Here is a 16,950-nt window from a genome sequence, read left to right as displayed (position 1 = left end):
GCATGAGCCGCCACGCCCGGCCTCTATGAATTTTTTAAAATGGCAGTATAGTTATTTGCATAAGTGTAATAAGAATCTGTTCTTGTAACAGGACACAATTGGAAACACTGATTATGTTACCAATGCTTTGACTTGAATGTCACATTTTATAATATGCTAGACAACTTTAAGGAACTAAGGTTGACTTTATGGAGCCATTGAAGCCCTTGGAAAAACAAACAACTGATGTGGTACCTTGAATACATAGTTCATATTGTTACATTAAAGGTGGGTAAGGAATGTCACTTCTTGGCAGGCCCAGGAACCTCAGAATATTTTAGGGATCTTGAAAAGAGAGGAATTCACCCCAATCTACAGGTATTACAGACGAAGTTTGATGATGAGTCCTTTGCTTGGCTTCCTAGCCTTAATAGGATTTTAAAAGTCCAATCTGAGATTCCTTATTAAAAGTTCTAGCAAAACAGACTTCAAAGAGCTTATATGATCAATCACCATTCTTGCTGCACTTTTGTAAATGCTCAGGCCAAGTTTCAGAAGACTAAAGTTATTTTGCAGATATATTAGTCTTACTGTAATTACCTTTGGTAAAACTGGGGGTGACTGTAAGAAAATCCATGTTTCAGTAGAAACTATAGGGTACCTGTTATTATATTCTGGCCTTCATGTTCCTTGAGATGTTTGTCTACCTCTAAACTGTACTGGAACCTGAATTTTCTTAATATCTGGCTATGACTCTACAAGCTACCATTTCAGAATTTCTCCCACCTTTCTGACTTGGAATCACTAAAAACAAAAGCTGTCCTTTTCCAGAAGCCCTGCAAGCTGAAGCCAGATGACCTGATGTGAACTTTGGAGAAATCGCCACAACATGCTGTGTATGGATAACCTTTGTGCCTATTGCCCTGTGGGCCACTTAGATCGCCAGAGACATTCAAACTGCAAAAGGTGCTTCGTTATAACCCACAATCTAGACATTTTCTCAACTGGCTGCCCTTCAGACTTAGAAATTTGGTTTATTCTCTGCTCCAGTTATTAACTTATATTTTTCTTTTGTTGCCATAGAAATAACGCTTTGGTGGGTTATTGGACAAACTACCAACTCAGTTTCTGGACTTAAAAACTTCTTGGGAGAGTTTCAGCCTGTCCGGGGCCTGTTAGGAACCAGGCCGCACAGCAGGAAGTGAGCAATGAGCCAGGAAGCATTGCTGCCTGAGCTCCGCCTCCTGTCAGGTCAGCGAATGCATCAGATTCTCATAGGAGTGTTAACCCCATTGTGAGCTGTGCATGAGAAGGATCTAGGTTGTGCACTCCTTATAATTTAACTAATGTCTGATGATCTGAGGTGGAACAGTTTCATCCTGAAACCATCCCACCACCTCTGGTCCGTGGAAATACTGTCTTCCACAAAACTGGTCCCTGGTGCCAAAAAGCTTGGGGACTGCTATTCTCTGGTATATTTCATGCTGGTTATTCTAAGAAACTGCAGACACAAGAGTAGCTCTAAGAAGCTGTCCTTTTGTCAAGGAAATCTACATCTATGAAAGAAACCTACAGTAATGAAAGTATCTTTATCAGGAAGAGGACTGCTCTAGACAACTTTTACTTTTTATCTGCATAGCAGGACAGCCTTTGCTGACCATGCATTTCCTCCGTTGACCTTCCATGGCTGGCCACTGCCTCCTCCTGGAGGCCCCAGGCCCTTCTTCCTTTCTACAGCTTAGGACACTCTATCAGCTTCAAACATCTGACCCTTCTTTGAGTCTCATATTTTGTGGGACTCCCATATATATAATTATGTATATAATTATGGTTTTCTCCCTGTTCATCTGTATTATGTCAACTTAATTTGTAGCACAGCCAAAGAACTTAGAACAGTGGAGAGAAGCCATTTTTGCTCCCCTGCAGACAAAGTGAAGGAAAATAAAGATATTTGGGTTGGATGATGATAACGAAGTGATTTGGAACTCATGGAACAACTATACATTAAGTGGGTTACTTGATGAATTAATATCAGCCCCAAGGGAGAGCTTTAGTGATGTGCTGCTGGGCCCCATCCCTGGCCATGTACTGATTAACATTCCAGTTTACAGTTGCCTGCAGACGTAGCAAGCAGCTTCATTTAACTCTCAGGGAGCTGGATCATTAACTATTCAGATGAATGGAGGCTATAATTGCTCTTTGTCTTGTGTTAGGACATATACAGGTATGTCATCACCACCTCTGAAAGATCTTGAGAAACATGGACAAACTAAAAGTATAGTCAGAGAAATTAACAATAATAATAATAACAATAGCTACATGTACTGAGCACATACCACGTGTGGGCACTGTGTTGAACGTTGCACCGGCATAACCTCACGGAGTCCTCACAGCATCCCTGTCAGGTGGACACTATTGGCAGTCCCACTGTGCAGTTGAACACACTGAGGTTTGGGAGGTTCCGTGCTCTGGTCTCTGCAGCACAAAGACTGGTGGAAGGGTCTGGCCTGTGGCCTGGAGAGGGCAGTCTGAGCCAGGGAGGGCAGTGCCATCCCTAAGAGTGGATGAAGACTGAGGGGAAGGCGGTGGGTTTATTCCAAATGGGGCTGATGGGCAGAAGTGGAAGCAGAAGGTGGGAGTCGCGGGGCAATGGCAGCTCCTGTGTGAGGAGGGACTTCCGAGTCTTCTGAAACCGCCTTTGCAGAATTCTAAGTAATGAGAGAAAGCTAACGTGACTGACTCCATCTTGCTTCTAATCCCATAGGCTAACTTGTTTCTTGTTTTGTTTTTGCTTATTCTGGAATGGAGGCCAAGATAACTATGAGAGGAATTTAGTTTATAGTTAAACTTTGAAGCAAGGAAAACTGAAACCCCCGCTCCCTTCCTCAGAGATTGAAGCTGCATTCACGAAACAAGGTTTGAATTATGGTAGCGGCTTGAGCTTTGCTAAAGGATAGGCAGAGTTAAACAATGAGCTGCCATGCTTAGCTTGTTTTTCTATAAATTGTGTACTGCCCCAGAGTCATGTAACCAGGGCAGGCAAGATTTATAACTTCTCTGACTATCCCTAGAGATAACATCACTACTGTGAAACCTAAAGAAGGGGCCTTTGAGATATTTTTTCAGATTTAGCATTTCTGCAGACCAAGAACCGCCACCTGGTCCTGAGACCCGCACCCGGGAACCGACGCACCTGCGTGAAGACGATTTTAGGCACCTCAGTGATGCCATCCATTGTTTCAGTTTCCCAGCCTCTGCCTGCCAAAGTACCCTTAAAACACCCTGGCCTCCGAATTCCCGGGGAGACAGGTGTGGGAAGTTTCTCCTGTTCTCCTGGCTCTCCCGGCCCTGTGGTCCTGAGGCCCTTACTTTGGGGCAGTGCCTGTTCTCCGCGCTTTTGGCTTTCTGAGCAGCGGGCAAGATGAACCCATCGGGCTATTACGCTTCGGCGGCACGTTGCTCTGGAAGGCCCGTCAGGGACGCCAGAAGAGAGGCTCCACTCTGGATGACTCAGAGCTGCTCTGCTCCTGTGTGGCCCGATGGACCTGCAGCCACTGCTTACAGACAGTGGGTTTGCCAGCCACTAAAAAGCCTTTACACGGCTTCAGGGCAGCCTCAGCAGAGGGGCCACAGACGGCTTCACCGTGGAAACACGTTCCTTCTGTGGAGGTCAGATCCACGGCCTGAGGGGTGCAGGAAAAAGCTGGAGTGGCCATTGCCCAAGCTTTCCCTCTTTTGGGGGGAAATATAAAATAGCCTCCAATCTTTATACCTCCTGACATGAAACCGCAGATTCGCTGATTCTTGAGCTAATTTGTGCACATTCAGCATTTGTCAGTCTGACGGACTTTCCTCCCCCAGCGCCACCTGGATTTAGGAAATGCCAAACTATGAATAATCAGGCAGACCTCGCCCAGATCTGAAAGCAGAAATGGAAAGAGTTTGGGTGTCTAAATGCCCTTCAGGTTGGAGAATGACCCTTCAACAGGATGTTTTAATGTTTTAAACTTTATAATCAGCAGGTCAGGGGTAAAGATGGAATTTAGGGGAACCTGAAGCGAAATTCTCTTTCAGTCTCTCTCTCTGTCCCCCCTCCCCACTGCCTGCATATAACACGCCCTTCCCACATCTGTGGATCCCTGTGGCTCACGGTAACATGACGGTGGGAGAGCACCAGCCGTCAGTTAACCTGAAACAACAGGACTGATTACTTTCACAAAGTAGGAGAGGCAGAGCATCTGGGGTTTAGTCAGAAGAATGGATTCCAGCCTCAGTCAGTAATTAGCTGTAGGATCATGGGCAGTGCAGTTTGATGTTCTGAGTTTCAATTCTTCCCTATTTTTATTTTGTTTTAGAGGTGGGGTCTCACTCTGTCACTCGGGTTGAAGTGTGGTGGTACGATCATAGCTCACTACAGCCTGACCTCCTGGGCTCAAGCGATCCTCCTGCCTCAGCCTCCCGAATAGCTGGGGCTACAGGCATGCACCCTCATGCCTGGCTAATTTAAAAATTTTTTTGTACAGGTGGGGTCTTGCTATGTTGCCCAGGCTGGTCTTGAACTTCTGGGCTCAAGTGATCCTCCTACCTTGGCTCTCAAAGTAGCTGGGGTGACAGGCGTGAGCCACCATACCCAGCCCCAATTCCTCCCTTTGTAAAACAGGAATAATAACAATTTTTCATGATAATTGAAACTCCAGCATGCTTTTGAGTATCACACACCATAGTGCATGTTGACGCGTTTGCTAATTGTTCCACGTTATTTCTATGATGATTATAAGATGGAAACCTCCTGCTGGCTTGGAAGTTTTCACAGAGCTGCGCATTTGGTGTAGATGTAGTGTTTGTTTTACGGATCCTCAAAGGGTTGGGATAATTAGCTAAATAAATCTTGGCTAAGCCAGCATGTGTAAGGTGGTCATGCCCTTAACTCAGTAACATGTACAAAAAAGACCCGTAAGGCATGAGATCAAAGTGGAGATTAAGAACGACTCCCCAGTTAAGGAGAGTCACCTGGGGAAGTGTGAGCCCTGGATGAACCACATTTGTGTGGTCACCTGGGTCTGGCCATCCAAAGGCAAGAACAAGACTTGCAGGGCAGTCATGCAGCTGGGTGACTAGTGGGGATGATAATCCTATAGCAAAAAGTTAAAACATAATAACAACAAATACCCTTTGCCAGCACGGTGCAGAGAAACACTCATTTTCTGGTTGGAAAATCTATAATGCCCAATAAGGCCTCAGAAATGTTCATAAGCTGTGACTTCAGGCAGTCTAGAAAATTATCTGGGAAAGATCTTAAGGAAATAGTCACATTCAAGAGCACAAAATCTTAACTGTAACATTGTTTAAATTAGCAAAAAAAATTTAGGAAGCATCTGTGTGCAGCAGTAGGGGGTGGGTTAAATGAAACAGCAAACATTCTTATTTTCATTTTTATTTATTATTATTATTTTTTTTTTAGACAGAGTCTCGCTCTGTCACCCAGGCTGGAGTGCAGTGGGCACGATATTGACTCACTGCAACCTCCGCCTCCTGGGTTCACTTGATTCTCCTGCCTCAGACTCCCAAGTAGCTGGGATTACAGGTGGCCACCACCACACCCGGCTAATTTTTATATTTTTAATAGAGATGGAGTTTCACTATGTTGGTCAGGCTGGTCTCGAATTCCTGACCTCAAGTGATCCACCTGCTTCGACCTCCCAAAGTGCTGGGATTACAGGCTTGAGGCACTGTGCCTTACTTACAACAGGTAAGTGGCATGTCCCAGGTTCCATGGCCTAAGTAACAAAGGCTCGCCCAGGACTGAGACCATCTTACTCCAGTGCTTTTCTCTAGACAAGGAGCTGTCAGGAAAAGTTGCTCTGGAATTGAAACAACCCCATGGGAGCTTGGGTGTGATCAGAAATTGCATGGTGGGTCTGCAATGGTGGGCCAGAGCTGTCTGAGTTGGTGCAGCAGGTAGCCCCAGGGTGCTGCACTCATAGAGGAGGTGGGGTGTCCCTGGCTCTGGCAAGCTCTGCAGAGAAGACCCTTTCTGGGTCTGGCCTTAGAGCAGAGGGCTGCCGACCTTGGGGCTGGCCAGGCACGGTCTCCAGAAGGAGTCCTTCTCTTCCTCTTCCTCTTTCATCATCATCTCTTCTTCCTCCTCCTCCTCCCCTCCTCCTCTTCCCCTCCCTCCTCCTTCCCCCTTCTTTTGTCCCCCTTCCTCTCTTTCTCCTCTCCTCCTCCTCTTTGTAGAGAGAAACCCAGTTCTCCTTCCCACTCCCTTCTTTGGCTCCCCCTTGTAGATGCTTGGAGAGAGGGAAGTTTTGGAGACATGATCTGGCTTTCTTCAACTAGCGTCCTTTGAACACTAGTATTTTACTCTCAGATTTAAAAACGAGAGAGGAAGTCAATACCCTAAGATTTCAAATATTATCTCAAGAGCACTTAGAGGGGATCAGAGATTTTATGTGATACTGCCCGGCCTCATCAGTGTCCTCTTCATCATGACCACTGCCACCACCAGCACCGTGTGATCCATCCAGGACACCACCCCCTCTTCAATGCCATTTCCTGTCAACTCCTAGGGATAGTCCTGCTTACAGATACAAGGTGTGATGTTGGGCCAGCTATTCACAGGAAGAAGGTGAAAGGGCCACGACAGACAGGGCAGTACGGACTCTCTGCTTCCAATGCTGGACTTGAAGGGAGTATAAATTAACATAAATAAACTATAAGTGACTCAAAGCCACGTTAGAGTCTTATCTGGGAGGCAATATAGTGTCATGGTTAAGCATGAGACTTGGATTGAAGTCTCCATTTCTCACTGGTTCTGTGACCTTGGTAAGCACCTCTCTTGCCTCGGTCATCTGATGAGTAACATGGGGGTTACCACAGTGCCTGCCCCATCAGATTGCTGGAGTCATGAGTGAATAACGATGCAAAACTCTAGACCATGTCTGTTTTCTTTACCCATTGCATACCTAGTAGTATGACTGGCACATAATAGGTGCTTGGTAAATATTACGAGAAAGATGGATGAGTGAATAAATGAATGATGAACAAATGAATGAATGAGAACATAGTAAGTGCTTAATAAATTTTAATAAATGTTAATTATTAGCATTATTGTGAAGTGTCTAATTCTTCCATCCCTCCTCTTATAAGGATAAGAAGTATAATTTTATGGATTTACTTTTCCCCCTATTTTTCTCACATCTGTGGATGGTAAAACTGTTAGCAGCAACAGCATGATCCACTGCAGGCATAACCAGGGATTTCTGAGGACAAGACATCTATAAACTGGACGATCGTCATGGAAAACCATCGAGAGTGGAGCCTGTCACAATCTGCTCTTACAACATTGTGTTGCTTTTTTCTTTTGAGACAGAGTCTAGCTCTGTTGCCAAGGCTGGAGTGCAGTGGCACCATCATAGCTCACTGTAGCCTTGAACTCCCAGGCTCAAACCATCATGGTTCACTGCAGCCTCTAACTCCCAGGCTCGAGCAATTCTCCTGTCTCCCGAATAGCTGGGATTACAGGTGCCATCACACCCAGCTAATTTTTGTATTTTTAGTAGAGACAGGGTTTCGCCATGTTGCCCAGGCTGGTCTTGAACTCTTGACCTCAAGTGATCTTCCCTCCTTGGCCTCTGAAAGTGCTGGGATTACCGACATGAACAACTGCACCTGGCCTGTGCTGCTTTTATATTATCTTTTTCCTCCTTTTTTCCCTTTATCTTGCTCCTTTTTATACACAGTAGTGGAAAGAACAGGGCATGCATGAACTCTGCTCTGGAAAGATCCTGGACAAATTGTGTTGTCTCCCTGGGCTGCCATTTTATTCTCAAAATGAGGACATGGGCCCCACCACTCACTGAGTTCTTGTCCAGTCTATCATACTCTGGTTCTGTGATTTTTAAAAATAGCTTAACGTCAAGGTATATTTGAGTGCCTAAACTTCCAGTTTCAAAGTGTAGCCTGGGGACCCAGGGAGCTCCCCAAAGACCCTTTCAAGGGGTTCTAGGGTCAAAATTCTTCATAATACAGCAATGTTATTGGACTTTTTCACTTTCCCTCTCTTGCAAGTGTAAAGGATATGAAAAGCTCATTAATATTCTTTGTGATTCCACTCTGTAACCAGCCTTTAAGAAATTACCACTTGTTGAGTTTTTATGTAGTATAGAAAAAGAATTTCACAATTAAATGAAAAGGCTATTAAAATACCCCTCCTTTTTCCAACTACATATCCAAGCGAAGCCAGATCTTCACATACCTCAACTGACACAACCTATTCCACCACATTGATGTAGATGGCAATATGGGAACGTATCTGTTTTTTTCTTAAGCCAGATGTTAAACAGATTTGCAAAAATGGAAAGTAGTGACCCTCTTTGCACTGATTTGTTTTTGGAAAATATAGTTATTTTTCAGAAAAATATGTTGTCTGTATTAATGTGAAATTGGTTTATTATGCTATGTTCAAATGAATTAATATATACATAGTTTTAGAAACTCTCAGTTTTAATTTCTGATATAGTAAATATTGCTAGATATAACTCACATTTAAGAAAAAGCTCTATGGGGCTGAGTGGAGTGGCTCATGCTTGTAATCTCAGTACTCGGGGAGGCTGAATCAGGAGGATCGCTTGAGCCCACGAGTTCAAGACCAGCCTGGGCAACATAGTGAGATCCTGTCTCTACAAAAAATAAATTAAAAAAATTAGCTGGGTGCAGTGGCACAAACCTGTAGTCCCAGCTACTTCGAGGCTGAGGTGGGAGGATTGCTTGAGCTCAGGAGTTCTAGACTGTAGCAAGCCATGATTGTAACAATGTGCCCCTACCTGGGTGACAGAGCAAGAATCAGAGAGAGAGCGAGAGAGAGAGAGAGAGAGACAAAGAGAGAGAGACAGAGAGAGAGAGAGACAAAAAGAGGGACAGAGAGAGAGAAAGAAAGAGAGAGAGAGAGAGAGAAAGAGCTCTATTGGAGAGAGAAACACACACACACACACAGAAAGAAAGAAACAGCTCTATGGGATCCTTAATATTTTTTACTGTAAAAGGGTCCCGAGATAAAAAAGTTTGAGTTCCATTCAACACTATTCTCTAAGTTTACCGGAATGAGTGGGAGTTTACCCTTGAATTTTTAAAAAATTAATTAAGCATCTGTTGTTTAACCTTTTAAAGCTTTTAGTTTCCCCACTCTTCATGCTGACTTTTTAAAATGACTGAGGTCACTTCTCTGTTTTCACCATGTTTTGCCTGAATGTGGGAATTTCACAGCACTCTAAGCCAGTGCCAAGCAGATGGAGATGTGTAAAGTTTAAGCGAATGAGAATCAAGTTTTCAGAATCTGGAATATGTTCTAAAAATATTGATCTCCTAAACTGGTAGCCTGAGCAAACATTTAACATGAAATAAAGTAAATCAGTAATCTCCCTCCCATAGTTACCCTCTCATTGAAAAAGACCAGATTATTTTGCAGGCAATTAATTAATCCCTCTCATAGCCAGGGAGAGAAGCCAGCCAACTCACCTTGTGAGTTTAGTATAATATGATACTAAAACTGGAGACAATTTAGGAAAAGAAAACGATAGGCCATGTGGGGGTTTTAAATATGTACACATTCTTCGATATACTTCCCTTTGACAATTCCCCTGCTGTTGAGGGTGGGCTGGTTTAGTGATTTGCTTCTAGCAAATAGAATGTGGCAGAAGTGATGATATGTGATGTCTAGACTAGGCCATGACAGCCTCGTGGCTTCTGCCTTCTCTCTTGGGTCACCCTGGGAAAAGCTAGCTGCAGTGTAAGAGGATGGTTGGCAGCCCTATGGGAGGTCCATGAGGTGAGGAGCTGAGAGCTTCTGCCAGCAGCCATCTGAGGATCTTGGAAGTGAATCCCAGCCCTAGTTGGGCCTTCAGATGACTGCATCCCCAGCTGACATCTTGATGGCAACTTCTTGAGAGACACTGTGCCAGTACCACCCAGATGAACTGCCCCTGAATTCCCAACCCACAGAAACTCTGAAATACTAAATTTATGTATTTTAATTCAGCACAATTGGGGGCTACTTTGTTATGCAGCAGTAGCAAATTAAAATAACCAATATAACTTATGAATATATAGGTGCAAAAATCCTGTAGAAAATTCCACAACTCTAATTCAATGGTGCTATATTACAAGTAATTCATTACGACCAAGAAGGGTTTAACCCAAAAATGGAAGGATAGTTTAGCATTAGAAAAATCTATTAATGCAATGTACCACCTTCACAAAAAAGGAAAAGAAAAATTTGGATTTCAACATTCATTCATGATTAAAATTTTAATAAACTGAGACTAGAAGCTAACTTCCTTAACTAATAAAAAGATATTCACAAAAGTCTTACATAAACATTATACTTAATGGTAAAACTTTAAAAGCAGCTCCATTTAAGTCAGCAACTAGATAAACATGCTATCACTGTTTCCGTTCAAAAATATATTGGATATCTTACCCAATGTAATAGAGCAAGAAAAGCAAAGAAGGGGTTCAAAAACTGTAAAAGAAGAGAACAAAATGTCCTGGATAATAATTGTCTACAGAGAAAAATCAAAGAGAATCATGGTCAATTTTTTTGAAGGCTAGTCAAGTGAAGCAGTGGGAATGGAGAAGGAACAAATAAATCTGTAACTGAATGTGATCAATTAGTTGTAAACATCACTGCACTCAGACCAGCCAGGGACAAACTATGAGACCTCATAATAGAGCTCAACAAGATTTCAGGCTACAGGCTCAAGATACAAAAATGTATGTATCTATAGACTGTAACAACCCAATAAAAATATCAAACAAGAGGGCAAAGGACCAAGAGAAGCTTTGATGCTTTTTTTTTCTCTCTCTCTCTCCCTCCCTCTTTTTTTCTCTTTTCTTTTCTTTCTTTCCTTTCTTTCCTTTCCTTTCCCTTCCTTCCTTCCTTCCTTTCTCTCTCTCTTTCTTTCTTTCTTTTTTCATCTCTCTCTCTCTCCCCCCCCTTTCTCTCTCCCTTTCTCTCTTTCTTTCTTTTAGATAGGGTCTCATTCTCATTACCCAGGCTGGAGTGCCGTGGCATGATCATCGCTCACTGTGGCCTCAATGACTTCCCAGGCTCAGGTGATCCTCCCACCTCAGCCTCCCCAGTAGCTGGGACTACAGATGCAAGCCACCACACCTGGCTACTTTTTTCTATTTTTAGTAGAGATGGGGTTTTGCCATGTTGCCCGAGTGATCGGCCTCCCAGAGTGCTGGGATGACAGGTGTAGGCCACTGTGCCCAGCTGTTATGATGCTTTTCTAGAGGAATAAAGCAAAGAGACTTCCTCAACAATACTAAGACTTATTACGGACAATATTAAAACTTATTATAAAATGTATTATTAGTTGCAGTAGCAATGAAGACAGTATGACATCAGTACTGAGATAGACTTATAGGCCAATGGATCATAGGAGAGAGTTCTCCTCTCCAACAGACTCATGCATGTGGAGACTTAATAAACGATGAACATGACACAGTTCAGCTGGGAGAGGATGGGCTATTCAATCAATGGTGCAGGGATATTTCATTATCCACATAGTAAAAATCAGAACTCAACTCACATCATACACAAAATAAGTCAAGTGGATTTAAAGACCTAAATATGAGAAGTAAAACTATAGGTCGGGCGTGGTGGCTCATGCCTGTAATCTCAGCACTTTGGGAGGCCAAGGTGGGCAGATCACTTGAAATCAGGAGTTTGAGACCAGCCTGACCAACGTGGTGACACCCTGTCTCTACTAAAAATACAAACATTAGCCAGGCGTGGTGGTGAGTGCCTGTAGTCCCAGCTATTCGGGAGGCCGAGGCAGGAGAATTGCTGGAACCCGGGAGGCGGAGGTTGCAGTGAGCTGAGATGGTGCCATTGCACTCTAGCCTGGGCGACAGAGCAAGACTCCATCTCAAAAACAAAAAACAAAACAAAACAAAACAAAAACCCTATAAAATAAATATAATACAGAAAAAATTGTATAAGCTCAGGGTAGAAGTGGACTTCTTAAACAAGACAAAAGAAACACAAACCATAAAGAAAATGATCAACATATTTGACACATTAAAACCCATATTGGTTCGTTAAAAGATACCATTTTAAAAAGTGTAAAGAACTACACACTGGGAGGAGATATTTTCAATGCACATAACTGAAAAATGATTCGTATTCAGACTGCAGAGAACTCCTCCACCTCAATAAGAAAAAGACAAACAACATAACAGAAAAATGGGCAAAGGGCTTGAATAGTAATTTCATAGAAGAGGAAAAGTAAATGGCTCATAAACATGTGATAAGATGCTCAACCTCATTAGTAATCATGGAAATGCAAATAAAAAGCACCACACCATACCATTTTATACCAACCAGATTGACAAAAATATTAAAGTCTGACAATACCAAATGTTGTTGAACTTGCAGGGCAACCACATAACCCTGCTATTGACAGTGTAAATTGGAAGAGCCAATTTCAAAAACAAGTCAGTGTTATCTAATAAGATTGAAGATACATGTACGGTACAATTCAGTAATTCTCCTGCTAGCATACACACTAGAAAGATCTCACACACGTGCACTGGGAAGCTTTTATAAGAATGTTCATAGCAATAATGTTTTAATAGGAAAAAGTTGAAAACAGCTCAAATTCCATTAGCAGTAAAATAGATAAATATTTGTGGCCTTAGCAACTCAGGAGGCTGAGGCAGGAGGATTGCTTGAGCCCAGGAGTTCAAGGCTGCGGTGAATCGTGATGGGGTCACTGCACTACAAGCCTGGGTGACAGAATGAGATCCCATCTGGAAAATAAATAAATATTGTGTACTATTTGCCTATAATGGGATATCACACAGCAGTGAAAAGGAATAAATGAATCCTGGCTGAATTTCAGGAACATGACGTTGCAGCAAAAATGCAAGTAGCAGAAGAATTCACACAGCATAATAATTCTATTTATTCACAGTCCGAAAACATGGCAAAACTAAACAAGACATTGTTTAAAGATACAACCATAAGGTGAAACCCCGTCTCTACTAAAAATACAAAAATTAGCTGGGCATGGTGGCGTGTGCCTGTAGTCCCAGCTACTCGGGAGGATGAGGCAGGAGGATGGCTTGAACCTGGGAGGTAGAGCCGAGATCATGCCACTGCACTCCAGCCTGGTGACAGAGCGAGATGCCGTCTCAAAAAACAAACAAACAAAAATCATACAACCATAAGTGGCAAAACTATAGAGAGAAACAAGGGATGATAAACACAAAATTCAGGATAATGTTTCCATCTCTGTTGGGGAGGGGAGCAGGGCATGAGGTCGATGGAATCCCATGAAAGACTGGGGCATTGGAACCCAGAGCCTCTTTGTTAGCTGGGTCATGGGCACATGACACTATCAGTTTATCATCTTTTTGTTGCCTTCCAGATGGGTATAGATATAGATGGGGAACGTATGTTGTCTAACTGTGAACTGAATTAAAGCATTAATCTAATGCAAAATGGCTCACATGGCCTCCAGACCCTAGATCCAAATGGCTTGGGTAGAAACCTGGCACCGTGTCTTCTTAAGTAGCTCTCTTAATCTCCCCGTGCCTCCGTTTCTTCACAATGACTGGATCTGACGAGAGTGAATTACAGTGTAATTATAAGGGTTTTATGTATGACTAAATATTTTGTCAAGTGCTTAAAGTAGTATCTGGTACCAGGAAAGCACTATATATATGTTTGTTAAACGAAGGGTGGGGGCTTGTGAAGGGGTTTGGGGGAGTGGAGAGGAGCACTGAATTTTCTAGGTGTTCTCATAATCCGGGAGCAAAACTTTAAAAGCCTGGCCCTGCATTTCCAGCGTGGGGACAGCTTTTGCGGCCCCCTTTCAGAGACTCGAGGGAAACAAGGTATTCTATGGCAGATAATTTGGGAAGCTCTTGGGGCAGTCTGTTGATGAAGGGAGGGACAAATGTCACTCTAATTCACAGTTCATGACATGCCTGTCCTTAGTTCCTTGTCACGGGGGCAGCTGCTTCCAGGGGTGAATTTGAGGGTCTCAAGCACATCATGAGTCCGGCTCCCTGAAACCAGGCTGCTCCCTGAAACCAGCCCAGCTCCCTTTCACCTGGGTGTTGGTTTGCCCCTGAGCATGCCTGGCCTTTTCCTCCGCTTCCTGTATCCAAGGGAGAGGAGACTTGTGTTGCCTGGGGTGACCTAGTTCTGGGGTGACCTAGTTCTGGGGTTAAATTCTGAAATGACCTGGCTCCCAGAGAAGCTGTGCTGGCCTGCCTCAAGCCTGAGGGACTGGGGGGTCACCATGTTGCCCACCGGAAGCACTGCACAAGGAACTAGCAGGATCCTAAGCTTTGGAATTATACTCTCTACCTACAGGACGTTTCCTACATCATGTGACACTCTGTGTTCATATGCTGGTGTTCTCTCTTCTGAGTGTGGGAACTCCAAAGAGAAAAATATTGTTCCTCCTCTTCCCTGGATGGTGAAACGGCTTCTAGCTTTCGTCACTCCTGCTGGTGACAACCACGGGTTCGTTCCAGAAGCCATTACTGAGCACTTGCTATGTTCTGAGTCAGCTAATATTTAAGCCTCATTCTTGCCCCGAGTGGGGTGCATGCCACGCTGCCCCCTCATGAGTGAGCCTGGCCCAGTATGTGTTGCCAAGTGAGATCATCTGTCCTTCGGGGAGGCTGTCTGAAATCATGTCTAATGTGACCTGCTTCTTTTACATTTTTTAGCTTTCTGGCTCCCTCAAAACAAACAAACAACAACAACAACAACAACAACAAACAGCCATTGTTTTGAGTCCAAGTGCTTCAAAAGGCTCCTGCTTAAGGACTGTGCTGTGGTAGACATGGCGGTTCCTTCTAGCCCACATGTGGCCTAGAACTCTGTCAGCTCTGTCAGGCACTAGTCCCCGGGGAGATGGCCCAGCATCCATGGGGTGCGCTCCAGCTGCTGTGGAAAACACAGACGGGTCATGAAGCTGATCTCGGTGGCATCTTTCCGCAGCAGCTGTGCCCTCATGGCAAGGCCAGTTTGGTGCTGCGGGAAAGCCATAAAGCCAGATGGCGGCCTCGTCAGGGTACCTGGACCAGCGTGGGCCCAGCAGGAGGCCAAGCATCACGTGAGGAAGGCTGGAGAGACCCTTCTCAGGGAGGACTGCACCAGAGGCCCCCAGCGGTGACACCCACCCCTAGAGGAAACCATGGAGGGAGACAGCTGCCACCTTAATAGCACCACCCCCCAGGCTCCAGGGAGATTGCCATGCCCCTGGCCCCGCAGCTCAGCTCCTCGGGGTCACCTGTTCCCTCTGCCAGCCACCAACTGCCATTCCAGGGTACGGTGTTCTCACTGATAAAGCCATTCTGGGCAGATGACATCTCATACCGTTGTTGGACGGGCGGACGTTGCAAAAGGCGGCTTCCTAGGCCAGGCCTGCAGGAGCTTGGCCTGGGATGGTCCAGCCTGGCTGGCGGGCAGCCCCGACCTTCTGGCAGCTGCGGGACCGCCTGGGCGCCCCCCTGCCCGCGCCACCCCACGCCCTCCTAGCCGCTGTTCGCGATGACTCACCTCTGGTTCCCAGGAACGTTGTTATTTTTGGCCCTGGTGTTATTAAGATTGTGCCCAGATTCCCTGCAAATCGGCCACTAAGCAGCATGGGGCCCTAGTGAAAGCACGCGGAGAACAGAGGGGGCAGCGCGCTTCGGGAGGCTCCCCGGCCTTGGAGAGCTCCAGCCTCCCCGGGGGGCGGAGGCGCCGGCCAGAAGGACTCCTGCGCCCCACACCTGCAGCGCCGACAGGGCGTGCGCCCTGGCTCAGCTCTCCCCGGCTGCTCCCAACCCAGGGGCACCCAGGGCCGAAGCTTCCTCTACAGAGCCTCCCCCTCCTTAGGAAACAAAACAAAACAAAACAAAAACCAGGAAAGGCAAATTGTGTAGATGCCACTAAAAAGAAATTCCCGCTTAGTATTGCTTCCCCTGCACCCAGCGACTTTTAGACAAGCAGAAGAGGAGATGCCCTGCCCGCGACTAAACCGGACTCCCTTTCATTTACTACCCTCTCAGCGTGTGGCCTGATGTCCGACTCTGGGCTCTGAACTCAGCTCTCCCCGGCTGCTCCCGACCCCGGGGCAACCAGGGGTCCGCGCCGGCCGAGGCCTGGGGAGCGGGGCCTCCTGGGGTTGGGGGAGGAGGTGCTCTTGTAATCTGCTGTCCCCAGGTGGGCGCCACCCCTCCGCCCGCCCGTGCCGGGAGCGCCCGGCCCGATAGCAAGCGCCTCTGGGGCCGATAAGGCCCTCGGGGGCCCGGCCCGCACGTCACAGGCCCCGCAGAGGCTGCGGTGAGTCCGCCAGCCCCAGCTGCTCCTCCGCAAGCCCCCAAGGCCCTTCGGCGGGCCCCTGCTGAGAGACCGGCATGCCCTATTCTGTGGGCTTCCGCGAAGTGAGTACTGGGCGGCTGCTCGGGTGGACGGGGGGATGTCAGGAGGGGGCCACCCAGGCCGCGCCAGTAGGCAGCACGCGAGCAAGAGCAGCTTTGCACACCCCACCCGCCTCGCCTCCCCGTGGGCTCCCTGCCTTAGCATAGCGGCACATCGACCTTGTCGCTGAAGGCAGCAGGTGGACTCTGTCCTACTCGCTGAAGCCAGTTTCATATTTTTTACATCCAGAGATTTGCTGTCAAATTGAGTTCCAACTACCTGGGTCTCTGAATTATGTCCTGTCAGCAATAGCGCTGGGGAGGGATGGTTTTTGGATTATAGTCCAAATCTATTGAGATCTTAGAAGCTTTCCTTTGAGTCTGCTAAACTGCGTTTTGTAGGTGTGTTATTACAGGCTGCGGGGTGGGCCACCCGGCTAGGGGGCTGTCACTGTCATTTGGAAGGGGACTTTGGCTTGTTTTCTCAAAGACCCACGGAGGCCGGTGGTCTCATGGTCACACCTGCTCGGTTCTTTGGAT

At 45.9% G+C, this 16,950-nt stretch overlaps 1 protein-coding gene and 1 long non-coding RNA gene across 17 annotated transcripts in view; one reads left to right on the top strand and one right to left on the bottom strand.

Annotated features, from left to right (window-relative positions):
- The window catches only part of ANK1 (ankyrin 1), a 240,387-nt gene that overhangs the window by 82,486 nt on the left and 140,951 nt on the right, over positions 1-16,950 (top strand). For 5 of the 16 annotated variants that reach the window (XM_001139450.8, XM_063817057.1, XM_001139606.8 and 2 more), the window contains exon 1: positions 16,318-16,434. The exons of the other annotated variants lie outside the window; for them this stretch is intronic. In XM_001139450.8, the coding sequence (XP_001139450.2) occupies positions 16,408-16,434 (27 nt within the window). In that variant the 5' untranslated portion in view covers positions 16,318-16,407. Of the gene's footprint in view, positions 1-16,317; positions 16,435-16,950 lie in introns of those variants that run through there. 16 annotated transcript variants of the gene reach the window in all.
- Positions 12,927-16,181, bottom strand: LOC107976295 (uncharacterized). Its single transcript, XR_001720158.3, has 2 exons — positions 15,566-16,181; positions 12,927-14,950 (listed from the first exon to the last, which is right to left on the bottom strand). It is a non-coding gene; the product is annotated as an uncharacterized LOC107976295 (long non-coding RNA).

This window comes from Pan troglodytes, chromosome 7 (genome assembly GCF_028858775.2).
Source record: "Pan troglodytes isolate AG18354 chromosome 7, NHGRI_mPanTro3-v2.0_pri, whole genome shotgun sequence".
Classification (NCBI taxonomy): Eukaryota; Metazoa; Chordata; class Mammalia; order Primates; family Hominidae; genus Pan; species Pan troglodytes.
The sequence above is the reverse complement of the archived record's forward strand: the minus strand, read 5'-3'. Positions and strand labels throughout refer to the sequence as shown.